The 23,482-nt window shown below is 40.1% G+C and overlaps 1 protein-coding gene across 9 annotated transcripts in view; it reads left to right on the forward strand.

Moving 5' to 3' along the window:
* The window catches only part of LOC131307586 (uncharacterized), a 71,058-nt gene that overhangs the window by 22,656 nt on the left and 24,920 nt on the right, over positions 1–23,482 (forward strand). For 8 of the 9 annotated variants that reach the window (XM_058334184.1, XM_058334185.1, XM_058334181.1 and 5 more), the window contains 20 exons: positions 2,489–2,585; positions 2,692–2,790; positions 5,749–5,913; positions 6,000–6,074; positions 6,158–6,625; positions 6,697–7,047; positions 7,153–7,284; positions 8,049–8,162; positions 8,240–8,424; positions 8,643–8,751; positions 9,515–9,658; positions 9,801–10,091; positions 11,649–12,299; positions 12,382–12,573; positions 15,135–15,235; positions 16,170–16,459; positions 16,565–16,649; positions 16,759–17,064; positions 17,361–17,720; positions 17,817–18,306. In XM_058334184.1, the coding sequence (XP_058190167.1) occupies positions 2,489–2,585; positions 2,692–2,790; positions 5,749–5,913; positions 6,000–6,074; positions 6,158–6,625; positions 6,697–7,047; positions 7,153–7,284; positions 8,049–8,162; positions 8,240–8,424; positions 8,643–8,751; positions 9,515–9,658; positions 9,801–10,091; positions 11,649–12,299; positions 12,382–12,573; positions 15,135–15,235; positions 16,170–16,459; positions 16,565–16,649; positions 16,759–17,064; positions 17,361–17,720; positions 17,817–18,306 (4,705 nt within the window). The remainder of the gene's footprint in view (positions 1–2,488; positions 2,586–2,691; positions 2,791–5,748; positions 5,914–5,999; positions 6,075–6,157; positions 6,626–6,696; positions 7,048–7,152; positions 7,285–8,048; positions 8,163–8,239; positions 8,425–8,642; positions 8,752–9,514; positions 9,659–9,800; positions 10,092–11,648; positions 12,300–12,381; positions 12,574–15,134; positions 15,236–16,169; positions 16,460–16,564; positions 16,650–16,758; positions 17,065–17,360; positions 17,721–17,816; positions 18,307–23,482) is intronic. The other variant, XM_058334183.1, reaches the window with a different exon arrangement.

The raw sequence follows: 23,482 nt of genomic DNA on the forward strand, positions 1-23,482 counted from the left end.
AGAGGCGATGCTATGTTGATAGCAGTGGGGTCGCCTGACCCCATGGCAGCAACAAGTTCTCCTATAACTATACTGACTTGTTATTCTAAGTTAAAAGATGCACCCATTCAAATTTTGTTTTGAACCCACCTAGGTAACCACCAAACTAGATTATCCCTCGTAAAAGTTGAACTCCACCGCTTACAAGCTACACTCCAGTAAATTTTCCTCAGTAATAAAAATATCATTTTCGGCCACGAAATAGGTAAAGAATAAATTGTGTAACTGAATTTGAGATCAGTGGTTGAATGGCTATTATGCACCGATTAAAAAATATGAAATCTCGCCGTATGCAATTGTAGAATCTCATGTAGGTATGTACAATTTTTTGTGAAGATTGGAAAGAGTATTATGCCTTGTTTGGATGGTGTTTTGAAAATTTTTGAGTTTGGTTTTTGGGTAATGAGTGGAGAGAGAAATTAGGGTAATAATTGGAGACGGGTAATGAGTGGAGAGAGAGAGAGAGAGAGAGAGAGAGAGAGAGAGAGAGAGAGAGAGAGAGAGAGAGAGAGAGAGAGAGAGAGAAACAAGGCATTAATATATCGTCTTGGTATCTTTTAGTTATTAATTGAAAACTTTAGTTGAGCTTTTGATATGTGATTTGTTGAAATAGAGTACAAATTATTTTATGAGAGAGAGAGAAACAAGGCATTAATATATCGTCTTGGTATCTTTTAGTTATTAATTGAAAACTTTAGTTGAGCTTTTGATATGTGATTTGTTGAAATAGAGTACAAATTATTTTATGTTATAAATATTTTCTTTTCTAGATTATCGATGATTTTCAGTCTATGATTGACCCCATGTTCATATATTACTGGAGTCGCCACTGACCATACCCATGCAAAATATGTTAAATCGTTTGGTGATTCGAGTATTTAATAGGATCCATTTCCGAACATTTTTTTAGTATTTTCCCTCAACAATGTCAAAATGCAAGTTCTTTCTAAAGATGTTAATGGCTAAATTAATTTTCAGGCATGAACAACTATTTATTGGTGTTGGGAAATAAATTTGTTTTAGTATGATATGAGTCCAATCAAATATCCTCAATGTTTGCTAAAGACTCTCTTACTTTTCTTTTGAAAAATATACAAGATGTGGGGAATCTTGTTGAGTATAATAATATTGCCTGTCTTTTAGTTTTATCTCATGAATTTTTGTTTGCTCTTAAGTAATAAATTGTCGCAAAATCAATTATGTTTTGTGGGATCATAAAATACAGCGTGGCTCAGAGCCTCGAACCTATATCTTTTGTGATATAAGCGCTTCTTTTTATTAAATTATTTTTGATCGGACTCTTTTCTATTAAATCAACTAAGAATTGTTCAAAACAAAACTTTTTTTGTTGATGCTGTTGTTTTGGGCATAAACTTTTCATATGTGAAATCGTCTTTAATATTCTAAGTGCATGGATGTCTATTTGATATGTCTTGAGTATTTTGGCTGAATCAATACGGAACACGGTTCAATTCAATTCACGATTCCGAAAAGGGCCAACGATTCTCCAATCAATTCACAGTTTGATAACCTTGCTTGCATAGACAAGATAGCAAAAATATTTGAAAATATATTGGAGAATAATCTAACTAGTTTTAAGGCCCCTTTGGCCTGACTTTTTGCTGACATTTTGGCGCTGTCTTTTTGGTTATTTTTTAAATTCTTATTACATTTGGGTCAAATTTTTACATCACATCGTTCGTCTCGCTGAGAGGTCAAAATGAAAGAGCATGACGAACAAATTCCGGCTCTTCTCTTACCTAGCACACCACATCAAGCATTATTTGTCCGCTATCCAAACCTTCTTCGCCCTCAGTAGCATCTACCTGCTAAATTTGATACAGCTTTGAAACTGAATCTGGAAACGAAACATAACAGACAAGAGTCCACTGCTAAACCTTGCTGCACTACTGAGAAGAGTGTGATAAGATTCAGTTCCAAATGTATTGTTTTTGTCTTTGCATTTGATCCCATCCTCCCTGTCCTATAATTTTTTGAGGTTTCTCCTAATAAAAGAGCTCGAAGATCCCATCCACTGCTTCCAATCCCCTTTCTTCATAGCAGTTGAACGAAGGGCAAGGAAAGAATCCTCCTCCAACCACTGAATTTTACCGCTCCTTGGTTTTGAAACTAATTCATTCCAACCGTAGCACTTTCTGTAGTCAGAAAATTGATCCAGTTCGTTAGCTTAGACTTACCATCTTTAGCGTAGGACTTGCGTATCAGTATTTATGATCGGAATCCAATTCAGGTCACCTTTGAACTTTTGTTGTAATGAATACCACCTTAGAACATTACAAAACCTGTCATGAAGTTTTTACTGCTCACTAGCCTTATGCAAGTATTCGTACTTGTTTTTCTGATCTCGTGTGTCCTATATTCTGAAGCGAGCACAATTTTTGGGATTCTGGTTTGTTGTTGATTCAAACTACTGATATGCCTTTTGTAGCCTGCGAGGAAAACAACTGTATCAGGTTCCTCCTGAGATTGTTGGCAATGTGGAACGTGTTTTGGCTCTGTGTGATCTCTTAAAGTCGACTAACAAGGTTGGTGCAAATTTGATGTTAACTACAGACTGTGGTGACCTATTCACTTGAATTGGAGTTGTTCATGGTTAGGTCTTCAAATATATTGTCACTAATATGCATGTAGGTTGTGGAAGATGGCAATGCCCTGATACTACGGTGTGATTCTGAAGATTCAAAAAAAACCTGGCAGAACCGCCTACAGGGGGCAATTTATCGTGCATCGGTATGTCTTCTCATCCCTCATGAATATTGATGTAAATGGGATTGGTTGGCAAGCCTTCTCATCCCATATTCCTTTCCTCTATCAAAGAAATGCAAGCTCTATAATTGTGTTTCTTCTTCATAGCACTTTTAGTAGCATGGGTTCTCTCTTCTTCTCGTTGTTGTACAATTGTACTTACCATACTAATGTCGTTTTAGGGTTTTTCAAATGTTTTTTCTCCTTTTAGTAACTCTCTCTGTCCAGGGAGGGAGCTCATATACAAGGACTAGGAAGTTGTTTTACAATTGTACTTACCATACTAATCTCGTGTTAGGGTTTTTCAAATGCTTTTTCTCCTTTTAGTAACTCTCTCTGTCCAGGGAGGGAGCTTATATACAAGGATTAGGAAGTTGTTTTACTTAATTTTGGAGTTTTCTTAAATTTGTCAATTGACTACTCTATTCTCCATACTATATGCAGTGACTGGTTCTCTGATTGCTAAATGAACCTACTGTTATAATAATCAACTTAGTTCCATTTTAAAAATGTTCATTTCACGAATCCATATCTCTGCAATGGGTAAATAAAATTCACTGAATGTACCAGAACGGGAGCTATGGAGGGATAACACTGCATTTTTAATGCTTCCAAGCTCGGTCCACGTAGTCTATAGGCCTCTCCATTTTCTTCAAATTGGTTATTAGGGTGGCCTTGCGTCTTGAGTCTTCTCCTTTGGTTTTTTCCCTTTCATTGATCTCTCTATCACCTAAATGTGTGACCGGATCACACAGGTGAGGGAATGCTAGAGACTTGTGTCATGTCATTTGTCTAAGCCACCCAAACATCGTCCGGTTTTATAGAGAGGCCTCTTCATAGGGCCAATTGGTATTGGGTTGGACGGGTCCAAAATTATTTGGAATGAATATCCTTTTCTGATGTTGTCACGAAACATCCCCCAGGCCCCATGTGGATTAAGGATATACTGGCTGGTAGCAATGTGCTACCAAAGGCCTAAGCCAAACGGGCTTGCAATTCTTCTATCCAAAAATGTACATTGAGGGACCGTTTGATTTCTCATCAGCACAATCACCTGAAAGCATATAGCGCAAAAGGGTCTTAGCTTAAAACCCAGCAAGTAATGGCACACATGATATGAATAATTAATTATCCATGTTCATGGTCCATGGACAACCTTATCTTATAACTGGATGAGCTAAAAGTTTGACTAATGGATCACATGCAAAATGGAGCTCATACTTGGGGAGTTAATGCACAAGAAATAAGCTTAGAAAAGAGCATATCACTATTCCTTGGGTTGAAAATTGGGATAAGATCCAATTCTTCCTAGCTATCTCGGAAGTTATCTGTGAATCTCCCCTTTCGGTCCCACGATATTTTGATCAAAATGACTTGCACAATTCGTGCATTTCTACTAAAAGAAGAAGGTGTTCCTAAGCAGATAAAAGACAAAAACACCCATTCACTGAATATGAATAACAACGCTGGTACCTGAAATTGACTTGCACCTGCCACTTATTTGACTTGCATCGGGTGCATCAATGACCGTGCCCCACGTAGAAAGAACTTGCTCCTTTTGTAGTAGTGAACCAAAATTTTATGATGGTGAAGTTGGGGCGTTGGTGGCCTTTCAATGGCGAGAGTTACTAGGGCTTCGACTAAGGCGTCAGAAAGTGGGCTTAAGGTGGGTGGTGGCTATGGAGGTGGGTGTAGCTAGGGCATGATGCACATATGACTAGAACCGTAACATAATTGACGTGTACCAACACCCACTCCTAACGGGCATCCAACTCATTACTGACTGAAACTCTTAACAAATGGGCAAAATTGTCAGGAGAATATTTTTAATTATGTTTGCGGGATAAAATTTAGATACCGTGCATATCAAGTTTGATACTTGGGACCATGTTTTTGGGCGTTATTTTGAGTAAAAGCCCGTGATTAGAACTTCTCTTAAAATTTTGTCCTCTCATTAGGTTTGGGAATTCTAGATCATGGTCCTGGTGGTTCTTGCACAAATGACAAGAAATGAAAAATATTATTTAGCTAAAGATTGCAGACCTGTCAGATTGCTGTCCAGACTTTGGGGCCTTTTCGCTTTCTTGTACTAGGGCCGCTATAGGCCTTCATCCGAGGTATGGAGATTCAAACTAGGATCCTCAAAGGTCTCCAGGAACAAAGTTCAGAAGTCCCAAAAGGCCTCAACGAAAGAGAGAGAACCATCTTTCTCAATCAAATCTTCCGAGATTGAAGGATTCTTCCAAAGCATATCATGAATCAAAATCAAAGACATAGTATTCTAGTCTAGATCCATCAATAGGAGGTTTTATGAAGTCTCCCTGAGCTTTTCCCCTTCTTTCCCCTAATTTGTCCTTTGTTTTCCACCTTCCTTTCTCGTCCTCTCTCCATAGAAACACAACTCCAGTACAAGAAGTTCGAGTACGGTCATTCTGTTTCTTTAGATCTGAAATTATACGTATATCTTCTGTTCATACGGGAGGGTATATTTTCTCCCACTGAAACAGGGTTTTGCACAAATAAGACTTGTCACCTCTTCCTTATGCCACCAAGATGCCACCAAATGCGTGTCATTCAGCTCACTTATCAAGGTCATTAAGTTCATTAAACATGCTTGAGGATATTTAATTGTGACTGCACTAAGATACCGCAATTGCCTCTTTATCCCACTTGTGCTGAATCAATCCCGATAGATTGTTCCATAAAATGCTTGTGAACATAGTATTAAGCATCCAACTCAAAACTAATTGACAATGAGTGGAGAGACTGCCCAAGCTCATATACTAATACTAGTTTTGGAGGTTATTACTAACCAATGTGGGAGAAGCTCTAACACATAGGAAACATAAACTTAGTATTTGATGGTGTAGGTAGCATACATTTCACATCTGTTACTTTCTGAAATTAAAGGAACCATTTGAAGAAGTAGTTCTAAAATGTCAGGTTTCTGCTCCTATTGCTGGTCTATCTGAGACTTCGTCTGATGCTGAAGATTCGGGAGCAAAACTTGTTGAAAACCGTGATGTAATGGATGTATCATACATGGAGAAAGTCTTTGTAACTGGAGTTCTAGATGAATTGAAGATATGCTTCAACTATAATCGTCTGGTAGGAGCACTGAATTCTTTTCGTGGTATCATTGTCCTCCCTTTGAACCCATGAGATATCTGACGTAATTGTCCTGTTTTTTATAGCATGAGCAGAGTTTTACAAAGGTGCTTTTAGCTGAGGAGGGTCGTTTATTTGAATTTCGAGCAATTGGTGGTCAGGTGAGGATTATGTTCAAATAAGCCTATTGTGGATGACATATTGCATAACTTCTTCTGGGATTTAGGTGGTTCTGTGAAAACAGGTCGAACTTTCAATTAGGGCGAATGACATATTCATTGGCACAGTTCTGAAATCTCTAGAGATAGAAGATTTAGTTTGCCGCAAAGGAGGGTCTCCGCCTTGTTATTTGGCAAGGTCATTTATCCGAAGCACAGATGCAACTTCTGTAAATTCTGGTTTATTCGACAGCAGTGATTTTGATCAATGTGAAGGAGATGACAAGTTTTATGAGGCATCAGAGAATCTAAATGATTCTGTTGACAGTCCCATGCGAAACATTTCCGAGTATCTAAGTTCCCGAAGTTCTGTGTTGGAAAAATCACTTTTAAAGCCACCTAGTTTTAGTCGTGTTATTGGTCTACTTCCTAATGATTCCTTACAAAGTAGCAGTGATGGTGTCGAATCAGCAGATAAATTGGATAGTTTTGTGAAGGCTCAAGTAATAATTTATGACCAGAGCTCACTTCTGTATCATAATATCGATAAGCGGGTACGTCTCTGAGTTTGAGGTTCTTTGCTTATTTATTTGGCTTCTAACTTCCTTAACAATGGTTATTTCAGGTGGCTGTGACCCTCGCTACCTTATCATTTTTTTGTCGCAGGCCAACAATACTAGCCATACTGGAATTTGTAAATGCTATTAACATTCAGGATGGAAGCTGTGAATCTTTCAGTGATAATTCACCTGAAGCCATTCCTCAGCATGATCTCTCAGGGGAACAAGGGGTTGATAATAGCCTCTCTACTTCTGCAGTTGATGAGCATATTGTTAAAGGTTTGTTAGGAATGGGGAAATCGAGGATCATTTTCTATTTAACATTGAATATGGCTCGCGCTGAGATTTTGTTGATGTATGAAAATGAACGCAAGCTTGCGACTCTGTCACAAGATAATTTGCTTACTGATATTAAGGTATGTCTCTTGGCTTTTTCCTTAATCCATGAAAGTTTAGTTCAACATTATAGAATGTGAATCATATGTACTTTGTGCAGAAATATTTGATTTACTCCTTTTTAGGTCTTTCCATCTTCCTTTAGCATAAAGGCGGCCCTCGGAAATCTGAGAATAAGTGACGACAGTCTCCCTCGTGACCATATGTATTTCTGGGTTTGTGACATGAGAAATCCTGGTGGTAGCTCATTTGTGGAGGTACTTTTATAATTTTCACATTGAGAGTTCTGTTATAATTATCTACTCTGTCTGATATGAATCCAGATTCAAAGGACGGATGGCCAGAATACGAGTTAATTCTTGAGACTTATCTTGATTATGATGTCGAATTAATTGTCCATTTCTTCTCTGGAGTACTTTGGTTCATTGGCCCTATTATTTCGGAGCACGTTTCCTGTCAAACCATTATTGATGGTCCTTGCATGGCATCTGCATGTTTATATTCTTCTTTATCTGGCTCGATTTCAGATCTTATTACGGCATTAGCTTGTTTCTTGTTCATAAAAGAATTCATGAAATGCATAAGATTTTTTTGGGAATAATTTTCTTACGATTCTTGGATTTGTTTATGTTGTAGTTTGGCTGGTGTAATCAACACGCACTACTGAGCTGTATTTTCAATTCGAAAAATAAAAAATAGAAAGGAAGTGCAGTATCTTCACTTTGATCTTCATATTTTAGTCTCTTCCCTTTTCGAGAGGTGAAATTTTGACGCGAAGATGTATGTGATCATTCCATTTTTAGCTGGGAAAACACATGACATGATGCTGTTTTTTCAAACATGAACTGTTGTTGAAACTTAAAGTACACTGTGGATAAGGTTTTCACCTTTTATTTTGTTCTAATTTTTGTATTTCCTTGGATTCCAGCTTATCATTGCCTACTTCAGTTTGTCTTGTATTTTATTTTTGAAGTTAAAATTGTTCAGCTCTCATGATATCAACTTGTATCCATGAATGCAGTTGGTCTTTAGTTCATTCAGTGTTGATGATGAAGACTACGAGGGTTATGATTATAGTTTCTTTGGGCAGCTTTCAGAAGTACGCATTGTATATTTGAATCGCTTCATCCAGGAGGTAAGTCACTTGACAAATTCATCTGTTATTAACAACCACAATATTCAGTTTTTCAAGTGATTAAAATTAACATGAAGGTGGCGAGTTACTTCATGGGCCTTGTTCCCAGCAATTCAAAGGATGTTGTAAAGATAAAAGACCAAGTAACAAACTCAGAAAAGTGGTTTACGACAAGCGAATTTGAAGGATCACCAGCTCTCAAGATGGATCTTTCACTTAGGAAGCCTATAATATTAATGCCTCGGAGAACGGATAGTCTCGAGTAAGTTGTTTTAGTTAAAACAACCCTTTGTGTGACCACTGATTGATCCCTTCCCTTCAACGAATGTTTATATTGGAGCACGCTACACGTTTTACACCCCGTCTCCCCACTAGTTTCTAACTCAACATAAACACGTGCAGAATAAGTTTCTCTAAAGGATTTGTTGTTCTCATCATGCTGACTGTTGTAGAATTTAATGTTACGGTTTACTATTGCAGCTATCTGCAGCTAGATGTTGTTCATATAACTGTCCAGAACACCTTTCAGTGGCTGTGTGGCAGTAAACGTGATATGAATGCTGTCCATGTGGAAATACTAACGGTTCGGGTGAGTTCTACATACTGACTTATGCTGTATCATTGCATGATTGAGTTATTGACTGAGGAAGCAATGGCACAATGTGAATTGATCCTAGTAACAACCCATTTTGTCTGAAATGTCAGTTTCAGTAGATGTCTCTTGTTTTCCCTTTGTATTCTCTTGACTGAAATTTATCAATTCACTACTTATGAATTTCTTCTACAACATGTCATATTGCACTATTCTTGGTTACTGGAGACTATGTTACATGAACTCATTCAATTACTCCCAGTGTCCTATGTGCAGTGGATAGTAAGGGTACGGGATGTGTCTGAAACCTTACTCAAATTGTGTACTATGTCTGAAACCTTACTCAAATTGTGTACTATCTTTTAATTCTTGATGATGTTTGAAGAAGAAGCTGCTCATGTTTGATAAAACAAAATTTTCTGCCCTCCCCCATGGATGGTATAAGAAGTCTCCCATTTCCTCAAATTTTCGTTGGAGTTGAAGTGCATTCTTAAATAATAACATCTTTGTGGTAGTATTAGATGCTATCAACGTAACTGTTCATTAGTACCACAAGGCATATAACTTTTGGAAGCATTTGCCCTCTGGATTACACCATTATGGGTTTAGGAAGGTCCGACATGAGCTTGCTCCAACACCAGGTACTTGTATCCGAGTCTATGTAACATAGATCGGAGATTCTTGTCTGTGTCACATCATTTTCCTATGTTTTATGTAATACCTGCGGAATAAGTACCTTACAGCTACTTATGTGATCAAGGTTGAAGACATCAACTTAAATGTGGGTACTGGGACAGATATAGGCGAGAGTATAATTCAAGATGTGAAGGGGATTAGTGTTGTCATTCAGAGGTCTCTTCGAGACTTGTTGCATCAGATTCCAAGTATGGAAATAGCAATTAAGGTACTGTATTCCATGTCTGCTAGGGTTATTGGTGTCCCAGAATAAGTTTTGTTTATACTGTGAGTCATATTTGGATGCTTTCTTTTATTAACTTGATTGAGGTGTCTTTCTTATTTGATGACGTGCTCTATCACTTCTGCAGATTGAAAAACTCAAGGCAGCTCTGTCTAACAGAGAATACCAGATAATTACAGAATGTGCGCTTTCTAATGTGTCAGAGACTCCAAATATAGTTCCCCTACCGAGTCATGATTCTGGAAAGTCTCCGATTGAGAAGGGTGAACCTTTTGTCAGTCAGGGTTCAGGTGCTGTTGATTCTGAAGCCCAAAATAGGCTGACATGGATGGCAATGAAGGTTTCTATTGACATTAATCTGGTTGAATTATGCCTGCTTCATGGTATAGCAAGAGATTCATCTCTGGCAACTTTGCAGGTATTACATTTACTCATTTACTCATCGATTTTATTTTTGGATAGACACTCGGTGCTATTATCTTTGTGAAAGAGGGGAGGTTTTGTTACTTTTGGAGATTGACTTTTTTTCTCAATTAATAGGATCCCCATTCTGGGCGCTATAATTTTGTTTTTAGGCAAATCTGTGAGGTGTTGCCTTTGTAGTTTCTCAAATGTAGGGCAAGGGAGCCCGTATTTTAGGCTTTTCTTGGGTTTGAAAAACTCTTAGTATAGGGCCCTAAAATTGGCCAGGAGTCTTAGGACACGGAAATCTTTTCCATACAAGTTGTAAAGTAAACTAAAATGCGCATAGTGTAAATCTCAAATGGGCTATCAATATAACCAGACAAGCTGGAAAGGCTTTGGAGTTGCTGCAGAGATCTAAGAACTCAACTAACCCTCAAAGAACCAAGAAAAGCTGAATTAACAGTGTTGCTACAGTATTCCAAATCAAGGAGGAGACAAATATCACTCCGGACTCCGAATCGTCCAAGCATCTATAACTGAATACTTATTCCTTGCATTTTATAGTCCCACGTGACGTTAAGTGAGAAAAGTTGAAACGAAAAACCAAATTACCAAAGACAATCAGATCTGTTGGAGGCAAATAAAGGCGGCCAGAGGCTATTAGAAGGCTGTTGAAGGTTGTCGGGGACAGAACCAAGTCAAGGGAGGGTTACCGGTTGCTGAGTCTCGTTCGTTGGGTGGATGGCGAACAAAATTCGATCAGGACCAGTTTCTGAATAGAAAACAGATCATAACCTGGCTGCCAGAGAGCTGCTGGGCTTGAAAACATGTCAAATGGAGGTTGCTGGAGGCCATATAAGGGCAGGAGACCGCTGGGTATACATAGTGCAGGTAGAAGAACATCAAACCAAGTAAATCGGAGGCAATAAGCTGAAAATCTGAGGCTTTTGAGTGTCGCCAGAAGTTGGCCGGACATTCGGCAAGGTTGCCAGAGGTCGGAAACCTTTTGCCGGTGACCGGCAAGTAACATGGGCTGGAGGAAGTTGTCGTTGGAGGTTGCCGGTGATGCAGATGGTGGCTAGGATTTGCTGATGGTGGCTGCAGGAGAGACTATGCTATAGCAGTGGATGGAACCAAGACTATTGCGGTGACAGCGTGTAGAGAGAAAAGCAACAAGCATCGTACTCAAAAAGGAAAGAACTTACAAGAGAAAATGTTGAAGCTATGTATACTAACACTAAGAAGGCCAAAAGATAGACTTCCCTTAATGTTAAAGATAAAGTTTTTAATAATACCCAAAACACTAGAGTCTCAAAGGTAACTCTCAAATATGGTATGGAATAATGGCAACAGTTTTCATTTCATTTTCCGCTGTATTGTTTCCTTGGTAAATGTTTAATGTTGTCATGTCTTGCTGACATTTTATCTAGATAATTCCTCCTTTGAGGGATAGTTTTTCTAAACAGACGATATTTCGTTCTGCGGAGAATCGCCGCACTTGCACTATATGTGTTTCTTCATTTATGATACTTTGCAGTTTTCCTGATTATCTTCCTATCTTTTATTTCAGATTAGTGGGGCATGGCTTCTCTACAAGTCTAATACGCTAACTGAAGGTTTTCTTTCAGCATCCCTTAAGGATTTTAGCGTGATTGATGATCGTGAGGGAACAGAACAAGCACTTAGACTGGCAGTTGGAAAGCCTAGAACTTATGAGTATGGTCATTCACAATATTTGACTGATGATGAAGACCGTCACATGGCTGGGACAGATATGCTGGATAATGTTGATGCAAAATTAGTTCCTACAATGCTTATTCTAGATGCCAAATTTGGTCAATATTCAACATTTGTTTCTTTATGCGTTCAAAGGCCACAATTGCTTGTTGCACTTGATTTTCTGCTGGCTGTAGTTGAGTTTTTTGTTCCATCAGTTCGCAGTATGCTGTCAAATGAAGAAGATGACAGCTCGCCTCACATACTTGACGCGGTCATTCTGGATCAACCAATTTATAGTCAACCATCTGCTGAGTTTTCAGTCTCCCCTCAGAGACCTTTGGTGGTTGATGATGAAAGATTTGATCATTTTATTTATGATGGTATAGGTGGAACTTTGTGCTTACGTGACAGACTAGGAGTCATTCTCTCTTCTCCTAGTTCTGAAGCTATAATCTATGTTGGCAATGGGAAAAGACTGCAATTTAGAAATGTGTTTATCAAGGTCTGTTTTGAGGTGCTTATTCTTTTGGTTGCAGAGATGTTATGATTTTTTAGGTGTGCTCAAATTTATATTGCTAGTGCAGAATGGGCGATATTTGGATTCATGTATCTTTCTGGGAACCAACAGTAGCTATTCGGCATCAGAGAATGATAAAGTCTATCTTGAGGAAGGTGATGAAGGTCCTCAACTAAATTCTTCAGGTCAAATTGGTGCTGGTGTAGCATCTCAAAATACTACTAATCGGAGTTCCACTGAGTTAATCATCGAGCTGCAGGTATATGTTTGCTTAATTTGATGTCAGACTGTTAATTCATTTGTGAGTTTATTGGTTGTGTTCATAATTTCTAAATTGTTTGAGGACACACTTATGAGTCTAAAAGTGTAGTGACTTTTTCTTGATTGAGAAAATGCCCAACAAGAGAGCTTGGATATTTTTTGACGCTAGGATAAATTTTACCTTTATGTTTGAATATTGTGTTGGTGGTATGTTATTTCATATGAACTTGATTATTCTTGTAATCTATTGTCAATCTGTGCAAGGAGTATGAGATAACTCAGTTAGTAGTATCAAAAGTTTATGCGGGATACCTTGGGTATATAAGTAGGAGTTGTTATCTCAAGTTTATTGTCCTTGGCATGCCCTGTTCTTTGAGCATTCGCGGTTACATCAAGATAGGGGATAGGGAGGGGAATTCAACCAAAGTTGGATAAATAAGGGCAAAGCCCAAAAGCCTAAGGGCATTTCGCCCAAACACCTAAAGGCCAGATAAGAAATTACTGCTCAAACAATAACAAGGGCCTAACATTGCCTAGATATGAAAATTAAAAGCTCCAAAACATCTTGAAAACCTAACCCACCAAAGTGGGCTAGGCCTAGCCCAAGAATACCCAAAACCTACCCTAGTCTTCTGCGTATCTTCAAACATACCGTTGACCAAAACACCAACAGCCACCAACAGAAAAATCCACCACCATGGCCAAACAGGAGAAGCTCCAGGAATTCACCACGTCACCAATGGCCACCCACCTGAAAACCGCACCATTCACATACCACAAACCTGCCACGGATGCTCACCGAGCCGTTAGGCAAGAACCGATACATCCAACAACGTACACGGTGGGAGACCAACGCCGATCATGCCCAGAACTGGCAGATCCACTAGCCGTTAAGCCAAGAACCGGTTTACCCTGGAGCAAAAACCAGCGGAGGACACAGATGGGGACGAAACACAACCAAGAGGGGGTGCCAGGTAAAAAGCCGGCCATACAAGAAGCTATACAGACCGTGAGAAGGGGGGCGGAGGAAAAAAGGAGAGAGGGAGGAGAAAGACAGAGGAAAACGAGAGACCTTACCATTCGCCGATCCCGTCGCCGGCCGAACCTCCCCATAAATGATCGCCGAGAAACCGTTGATTCGGCACCCATAAACGACTTGGAGAAAGACGGCCATCAAGATTTGTGACGCCCAGCTTCGACCACCATAGCCACCGCCTTCAGCCACCATACCAATTCCATTCGATTTTGAAAAGAAGAAAACGAAGAGGGAAACGGCAGAACGGGGAGAGAGAGAGGGAGGGGGGGGTGTTATGGGTTTTCTATTTTCTTCACTAGCATGGTGGTTTGTTGTTAATATGATCCAGGTTGAGTGTATTTATTCTTTTTTTTTTGTTTTTTGTTTTGGAGCCAGATAATATCCGCCAAAATGTTAATGCATTGCCAATATGCATCCGGATTTTGGTCCTCTGGTACTGATATTTAAAAATACATTGGCGCATGGTCATTTTATCGATTAGATATCCTGATGCTGCTACATATGCATACCACTATTTGAAACACTGTTACCAAGTCAATGGTTTTTGAGTCGTTTATTTTGTGTGGCTGGCTGTTGTAAGGCTTAGGCATTTCCTTTTACTGTTTAGCTAGTCATCCTCTGACTGCAGCTTTAGATATAATAATCAGTTTAAGCACATTAAGGGCTTACTAATTTCTGGAGTTCTACTCTAGTAGAAATTGAGGTATAGAAGTTTGTAGCCTAACGATTCCGTAATGGGTCCATAGCAGACAGCTTTGAAAGAACTGTAGTACAACTATATCCTTGAGAGTGATATCGAATGGTTTTTGCGGTGGTTCTTCTAGACTTTTTCTCCTTCCTCCTCTTTAATTTGGCATTAAGTTTTGCTGAGTGAAATAACAAATCTGCCCGTTTCCCCCCATAGTCTCTCTTCTTGGAATGGTTTTTGTAACTTGAGACCTTTCCCTTCCTTTTACTTTCAGCACTTCGAATTATTGAAGGATTTCTGTCCAGCAGTCTCCGAATTTTCGCTCTCCGTTCTGATTTATAATCTCTAAATCCGTGGGCTTTGTTAATTGTTACGTCTTCGGCACCAGGTTCACCTATTTGTTTGCTTGTCACATTGCACACAAATCGATACTGCACCAGCATCTCTGGCTTTACTGATTTACTAGAACCATCTGGATTAGGAAGACATCTGTTGTTGCGACTTGTCCAAAAAGCAAATTGGAGGATGCACCCACTGTCCTAAAAAGTGCTTTGCTGTTGGTATCCCCAAAAGCGAAGGGTTTTAGTGAGGACTTGAAGAAGTGCCATCACTGGCATGTAGGCTTATCCTGCACCAAGATTACCTCTACAACTTTCTTTTGGATATGAAGTTTAAATCCTTGTCTTAGATTCATGTTTCTGGAAGCTAATAGATTTGTCTTTGATTTGATGCTTTAGATCGTTGTACTAGTTTATAATGGAGGTATCTGAAAATTGGATTTGCTCCATATATCTATTTTGCCAGTTCATTACTCATACGTAGACATTATTTGCAGGCTATTGGTCCGGAGCTTACCTTCTACAATACATCAAAAGATGCGGGAGAATCACAGCTCTCTAACAAACTTTTACATGCACAGTTGGATGCCTTTTGCAGGTCATTCTCACTTTCATCTCTGCTTCCACGAAGGTTTTCTTTCTCATGGTTTTGATTTGCAGACACTGTGCAGGTATTCGGTTGTTGTGAGTAGGGGTGCAAACGAGCCGAATGGATCTGAACCCTGTCAGTCTCGGCTCGGCTCGATAAAATATTGTCTTGGCTCGAGTTCGATTCGAGCCCGAAGAATTGAGCTCGAGTTTGACTTGTCTAAAATTTTCAAAGCTCGGGCTCGACTCGATTCAGCTTGTTTGACTTTAACGAACTGAATCGAGATGAATTCAGGCTCAAGTTTGGCTTGTTTAAAATTTTCAAACCTCGGGCTCCGCTCATTTGCAGCACTACTTGTAAGGCTGGTGGCTAAGCCTAAATATGTAACTGAAATATTTAATTTCTTGGACAAACATAAAAGATGCAAGTTCCCTTGACCTTTAATGTTGTAGACCGATGTTCCTTCATTTTAATTTTTCCTTTCAGTGTGTCTCTCTCTGAATAGGTGACAGATTGGTTTGCATTTTATCCTCCTATTCTGCTGCAAAAATTGGTTTGAGGACAAAATTCCATTTGGGTTTGTAGGTTTATTCCTGATTTTGAATAGAACTTGACATGTTCCTCCTTTTATGAGACGTGTGTTGTGTCATATCATTTCCAGTACACAAGAATTGTCAGCACAATTTTTTGAGTTTATAAATGTATCTTATTTTGTAGTTATATTCTGTTATTCTGCATATTCTAACAAGCCCAGCCCAGCATTGCAGAAACTGAAATACCCTGTTTGTTATCTCCGTGTTATAATGACCTGGCAAACCTTTGCTCATTGTTATGTGAAGTTTCTAAATTCAAGTTATGGAAAGCAGACATTATTTATTAATTATACAGCATAAATGTTTGAGCGAGGAGTGGAAAACATCTGATGTGGTTGTGTTGCTTCCAGGCTTGTTTCGAAGGGCGACACTGTTGAAATGAATGCAAATGCACTTGGATTAACTATGGAGAGCAATGGCATCAGAATTTTGGAGCCCTTTGACACCTCCATCAAGTTTTCGAATGCGTCTGGAAAGACAAATATCCATTTTTCTGTCTCCGATATTTTTATGAATTTTTCGTTTAGCATCTTGAGGCTATTTTTAGCAGTTGAAGAGGACATTTTATCATTTCTGAGAACGACGTCAAAGAAAATGACTGTAGTCTGCTCTGAGTTTGACAAAGTTGGGACAATTGAAAGTAGGTTGACAACTTAATTGCTGTCTTTTCGCTTTTGGTAATCATATTTCTGACCAGTATAATGTCATGCACTGTTCACTTGTAGCTGAGTGTTGTATTTTGCAGATGCCTACGGTGAGCAAGTATTTGCATTTTGGAGACCGCATGCACCACCTGGTTTTGCTGTCCTTGGAGATTATCTGACACCACTGTAAGTTGTTCTTAACATTGTCAGTTCCCGTGTATTTTTGTTTTTTCTGGTAAAAAGGAAAATTAAATTTGTACATTTAATTCCATTAACATCCCTCCTCTCATGTCAGTGATAAGCCACCAACGAAAGGAGTTCTTGCTGTGAATACCAGTCTTGCTAGAGTTAAGAGACCTGTATCTTTCAAGCTAGTTTGGCCTCCCACTGCAAATGGGGATATCTCTGAAGTTCAAGATATAAATAACCATGGCATATGCTCCATTTGGTTCCCTGAAGCACCTAAGGGCTATGTTGCATTGGGCTGTGTGGTTTCAACCGGAAGGAGGCAACCTCCGTTATCTTCTGCTTTCTGCATCTTGGCCTCTTTAGTTACGCCATGTGCTCTTAGGGATTGTATTACGATCAGCTCTAACACTTTGTATGTGACTGTACCTTGTTCTGTATTGATTCTAAATGCATATATGCCTGCATTCAGTGTGTAATATGCACCATCGTCGAGTTGAGTGGCATGAATGAGATCCAACATATCTGTAGTACGGGATAATTTGAGCTGGAGTGGTTTGCACTGGGATGATGGCTTCTTTTTTTTTTTTTTTTTCCTTCCATTCGCGTTAGGATAGGTTTTAAGTATCCCCTAACAATTTAATTGGCTCCTGGGTTCTTGATTCACTTCTACGGCTGTTTGCTGAGTTTTATTTTATTGTTTGGTTGCAGCAGCTCATCCAGCTTGGCATTCTGGCGCGTGGACAACTCTATTGGTACTTTCTTGCCAGCAGATCCCTCTACTTTGAGCGTGATTGGTAGAGCATATGAATTGCGTCATATATTATTCGGATTTCTGGGAACATCTTCAACATCAAAGAGTTCATATCATGAAGCATCCCCTTCTGAACATGCACAAGACGTTCAGTCAGAGAGAACATCAGTTGTACACTCTGGACGGCGTTTTGAGGCTGTTGCTAGTTTTCGATTGGTGTGGTGGAACCAAGGTTCAAGCTCAAGAAAGAAATTGTCTATATGGTGTCCCATAGTTCCTCCAGGAATGGTATATTTTGGAGATATTGCTGTACAGGGGTATGTAATTTGTAACTATGGGCCTCTTGCTGTTTGTTTTGTTTTCTTGTTTTTGAAACTTAAAATATAAGATAATATTTGGTGCTTGGATGATAGGTATGAGCCTCCAAACACGTGCATTGTACTCCATGATTCTGAAGGCGATGATCTTTTCAAACCCCCTCTGGATTTTCTGCTTGTTGGACAGATAAAGAAACAAAGACGAATGGAGAATATTTCCTTTTGGCTGCCTCAAGCTCCCCCAGGTTTTGTTGCCTTAGGTTGTGTTGCATGTAAGGGCACACCAAAGCAATCGGATTTCAGCTCATTGAGATGTCTGCGCAGTGATATGGTTACTGGGGGTCAATTTCTAGAGGAAAGTATATGGGACACATCTGACGTTAGGTTTATGAAAGAACCATTTAGTATATGGATTGTCGACAATGAGTTGGGAACCTTTGTTGTCCGTAGTGGTTTTAAGAAACCTCCGAGAAGGTTTGCTGTAAAGCTTGCAGATCGAGACTCACCAAGTGGTCCAGATGACAGTGTCATTGATGCAGAAATTGGAACATTTTCTGCAGCACTTTTTGATGACTATGGTGGCATGGTAAGGATTCCCTATATCATTTGTGTCGCCATGTGCAATCATGAACAAAACCTCAAAATGACCCACTTTACATTGGAATCAATGTGTTAACAATGATGTAGAACTCATTTTTTCACATAGCCGGTCCCAAGCCCAGACAAAAGATGAGTGCTGTGCTTTCGGTAGTTGACACAGCCAGCATGTAAAAACATGGATAGATCCTTATGACATAAAACCAATATGACATAAGACCAACCAGGTTTTATATGGCAAGGAGTGTTGGGCTGCTAAGAAACAAAGTTTGAATGACAATGTTATGATGAGTGTTGCTCCAATGAGAATGTTAAGATGGATGTGTGGAGCTGCTGCAGTGTAGGATAGAATCGGAAACGAAAACCTTCGCGGAATGGTAGGGTAGTACCAATTGAAGATAAGGTGAGAGAAGATAGATTAAGGTGGTTTTGACATGTCTATTGCAAAAAGGTTGTAAACTTTGGGGGAAAAAGGAGAACCCAAAATTAGGTTTCTCTCTCACACTTTGTTTATATATGGACAAAGGTACAAGTACAAATATAAGAGAAGATAGATTAAGGTGGTTTTGACATGTCTATCGCAAAAAGGTTGTAAACTTTGGGGGAAAAAGGAGAACCCAAAATTAGGTTTCTCTCTCTCACACTTTGTATATCTATGGACAAAGGTACAAGTACAAATATACCCCTATGCAAAAGATACATAACAAAATAACCCCTAGCAATTTAACAAAGGTCGATGTGGTAGTTTGGAGGAGTGATATGGTTACGGTGGATGGTAGCACTAAGGGGAGGGTATACCTTTGATTGCGCAAATGTTCTTTGGTTCTATTCCTTTGTCTTTGTTGTGCCTACCAAAAGATGCGAGTGTGTGTATAAAGTGTTTGTGTGAGTGTGTGGTTATATAATTAATGCTTTGTTGTGTTCTTGATATTTCCTTACTTAGCACTACTATTTCCTTACTTAGCACTACTAGATAGGGGGAGAACCCCATTTCGGTATCCCGCAAATTTTGAAGTTGTGTCACGGTGACTCTCCTTTAAATACTTTTCTTACCTCCTAAACGCCGACAACTGCTTAGAAACTAGTTCCTCTGAACTTCTTCAGTTGTGAAGTATGAGTGATCGTCATATTTTGAAGTGTTAAAGCTTGTCCAACTTCGTTTAATATCACCTCCAAAACTGGTCTCTGTTTGGGCTACGTCTCCACTCATTGCTATTTGGTTTTGAGTTGAATACTGTTAGGATCGCAACACACATGCACATGATTCACGAGTATAAAAGCAGTAAAGAAATCCATACAGAGATATACGTGGTTCCCCAAAACCAGGTACATCCACGAGAGTGAGAGAGCAGCCTTTTCTTATTGATGATCACAGTCTCAGTACATAGTGTTTTACAATAGAGAGCCTTATATACCCGCCCTATTCGAACCCTAGATCGAAGCCAACCGGTAGCGCTACAGCTTTCTCCTGTAGCGCTACCCACAGCTTTGGTTCCCAGCTAGCCCCATCTGTAGGGCTACAAAAAAACCCTGTAGCCTTACCACCTCCGCTAGCGGCCTTTTTTCTGACTTCTCTCAGCGACATCCAACACGCCTATTCCTGGAACTCCTCGGTACCTCTCATACTTAACGTATGAGCCACAGTTCCAACAATCTCCACCTTGGCGTATACACACTCGCCCCTTTAGGAGATAACCCCCCCACTCCCATCCAGTCAACTCGTGGGGGGCGTCTCGAATTGCCTATCACCTGGAGACATTAACCAAGTCCAAGCAATACTTGAACTTGTCCGCGGTCACAGTCTTTGTCAACATATCAACTGCATTCTCAGAAGTATGCACCTTTTCCAATATCACATCACCCATAGCAATCAACTCTCTCACTTTGTGAAATCTCAATTCAATATGCTTGGTCCTTGCAATATCACATCACCCATAGCAATCAACTCTCTCACTTTGTGAAATCTCAATTCAATATGCTTGGTCCTTGCATGATAGACCTGGTGCTTCGCCAAATAAATGGCACTCTGACTATCACAATACACCTGAACTCCACCTTGATCGATGCTAGCTCTTTCACGAACCCCTTCAACCACAATGCTTCCTTACCTGCCTCAGTCACTGCCATGTATTCAGACTCAATAGTAGATAGCGCCACTAGAGGTTGTACCATGGATCTCCTACAAATCGGCCCACCTGCCAGTGTAAACACATTCCCTGTCGTAGACCTCATGTCGTAGACCTCCTCTAGCATAATCTGCATCCACATACCCCACAACTGAAATCTGACCTTGTTGCCTAGCAAACTAAATCCCATGGTCTGTAGTACCTCTCAAGTATCTGAAAAACCACTCTCTGTCTGGATTTGCCATGTACTTACTGACTGTGCTGACTGCATGTGCCAAATCGGGTCTCGTACACACTATCACATACATCAAGCAACCAACTGCACTCGCATAAGGCATGTTTGACATGTCCTGAAATTCCTCAGCAGACTCTGGATATTGTGATGTAGACAACCTGAAATGATTAGCCAAAGGAGTGCTGACCAGTTTAGCGTTAGCCATACTAAACCTCTCCAACACTTTTATCACATAGCCCTTTTGGGACAACCATAGCTTTCCAGCTGACCTATCCCTGTGTATCTCCATCCCAAGTATTTTCCTAGCAGCATCCAAATCCTTCATGTCAAACTCCTTACCCAACAAAGCCTTCAACCTGTTGATTTCAACTATGCTCTTCGCAGCAATAAGCATATCATCAACATAAAGTAACAGTAAAATATAGGAACCATCATTAAGACTCCGAACATAAACACAACAATCTTACTCATTGCGTGTGAACCCAATCCGGATCATGAACGAGTCAAACCTCTTGTACCATTGTCTTGGGGACTGCTTAAGTCCATAAAGTGACTTATACAACCTACAAACAAGGTGCTCAGTCCTTGGCTACTCAAGGACTACTCGAACCGCTCAGACTGCTCCATGTAAATGACTTCCTCCAAATCACCATGGAGAAAGACTGTTTTCACATCCAGCTGCTCTAACTCCAAATCATAGCTAGCCACCAATGCCAAGATCATTCTGATTGAAGTATGCCTCACCACTTGAGAAAAGACTTCATCATAATCAATTTCCTTCCTCTGCGAGTATCCCTTTGCTACCAATCGAGCCTTGAACCTCTCCCTGTCCTTTTCTGACACAGCCTCTTTCTTCTTGTATACCCACTTGCAACCCACTGTCTTCTTTCCCTCGGGCAGTTCTTTCAACTTCCAAGTCTTGTTCTTCTGCAGTGACTCCATCTCCTCCACCATGGCTTCTATTCATGTGTCCCTTTCAGGACTAGTGATAGCATCCTGAAAAGTAGACGGATCCCCACTGGTGGTCGATAGTGCATAAGAAACCATATCCTCAAACCCATACCTTATCGGTGGTTTAATAGTGCGCCTGGGTCTCCCTGTGCCTATACTTTCCTGCTGCTACTGATCAAGCTGTTCCACTGGCTGCAAGCCTGTGTCAACACTCTCCAGCTAAATTTGTACACTCTGCTGCTTCTTACTGTTTTCCCTGTCTCAGATTTTTGAACATCTTGATGTGCCTTGACCATAGAAGCCTCATCAAATACCACATCCCTACTGAACACTACTTTCTTTGATTCTGGATCCCAAAGCTTGTATCCCTTAACCCCTTTCTCATATCCAAGAAAGATACATTGTTTGGACTTTGCATCAAGCTTTGACCTCTCATCATTGGGAACATGAACATAGGCTGGACACCCAAAGATCTTCAGGACTGAATAGTCTACCTCCTTTTCTGTCCACACCTCTTCTGCTACCTTTCCATCCAGAGCAATACTCGGTGACCTGTTGATAATGAAACATGCCATACTCACTGTCTCTGCCCAAAAAACCTTCGGAAGCCCTACATTCAATTTGATACACCGTGCTCTTTCTGCTATGGTTCTGTTCATCCTTTCTGCCACCCCATTCTGCTGAGGTGTCTTTCGAATTGTAAAGTGTAGCAGAATCTCATGCTCCTCACAAAACTTCAGAAAAAGCCCATTCTTAAACTCTTTCCCATTATCTGTTCTGTGGCACTTTATCCGTTTCCCTATCTGGTTTTCCACCAAAGCTTTCCACGCCCTGAATTTCACAAAAACTTCAAACTTGTGTCTCATGAAGTACACCCAGACTTTTCTTGAAAAATCATCGATAAAGGTCACGAAGTACTGAGATCGTCCTTTCCTTTCGAAGCTACCCTCACTGGCCCCCAAACATCTGAATGTATGTAGTAAGAATTCCCTTCGTTTGATTAGTTGCATTCCTAAACTGCACTTTACACTGCTTCCCCAGTACACAAAACTTGCAAAAATCTAACTTGCACGATTTCACTCCTTTCAGCAGGTCCCTCTTATGTAACTCTAGCATCCCATGTTTCCCCATGTCACAACCGCATATGCCATAAGAAAGTATCATCAGTATCCTCAGTTGTGGTGGCAGCAACAACTCCACCTACAACTGTACTTCCTATCAAACGATAGATATTACCAGCAATCTTAGTACTCTTCATAATCACCAAGCACCCTTCGTTACCTTCATGGCTCCACCTCCTGTTTCATACTCAGCCATTAGAGTCTAAGGTTCCCAACGAAATCAAAATTTTCCTCAAATCTGAAACATGCCTAACATCACCTAAGGTTCTCACAACACCATCAAACATCTTGATCTTAATTGTGCCTATGCCAATGACTTGACATGATGCATCATTACCCATTCAAACATTACCACAATTCATTGACCTGTAGTTGTCAACCATTCCCTGTTAGGCGTCACATGAAACGAACATGTTGAATCCAGAATCCATGAGTCTACAAGGTGATCCGAAGTTGCTGAAACCGAGAGCATATCACCATCATTTGATTCCTGCTTTACTGCGTGTGCAGAGGTTGATGATCCAGCTTTCCTTTTCGTTCTCTTTCCCTTATTCTTCTTACTGGAAGGACAGTCTTTCTTGAAGTGTCCCACCTCATGGCACTTGTAACACTTCAACTCTTTCGGCTCAGGAGTCCTACCCACTTTGACCCCCCACGCGCTCCTGCTTTACCTCTCTTTGGTTTTCTGCCACGCTTCTCGTATCGCTTCGCCACCATCAGCCCTTCGCCCTA

This window comes from Rhododendron vialii, chromosome 11a (assembly GCF_030253575.1).
Source record: "Rhododendron vialii isolate Sample 1 chromosome 11a, ASM3025357v1".
Lineage (NCBI taxonomy): Eukaryota > Viridiplantae > Streptophyta > Magnoliopsida > Ericales > Ericaceae > Rhododendron > Rhododendron vialii.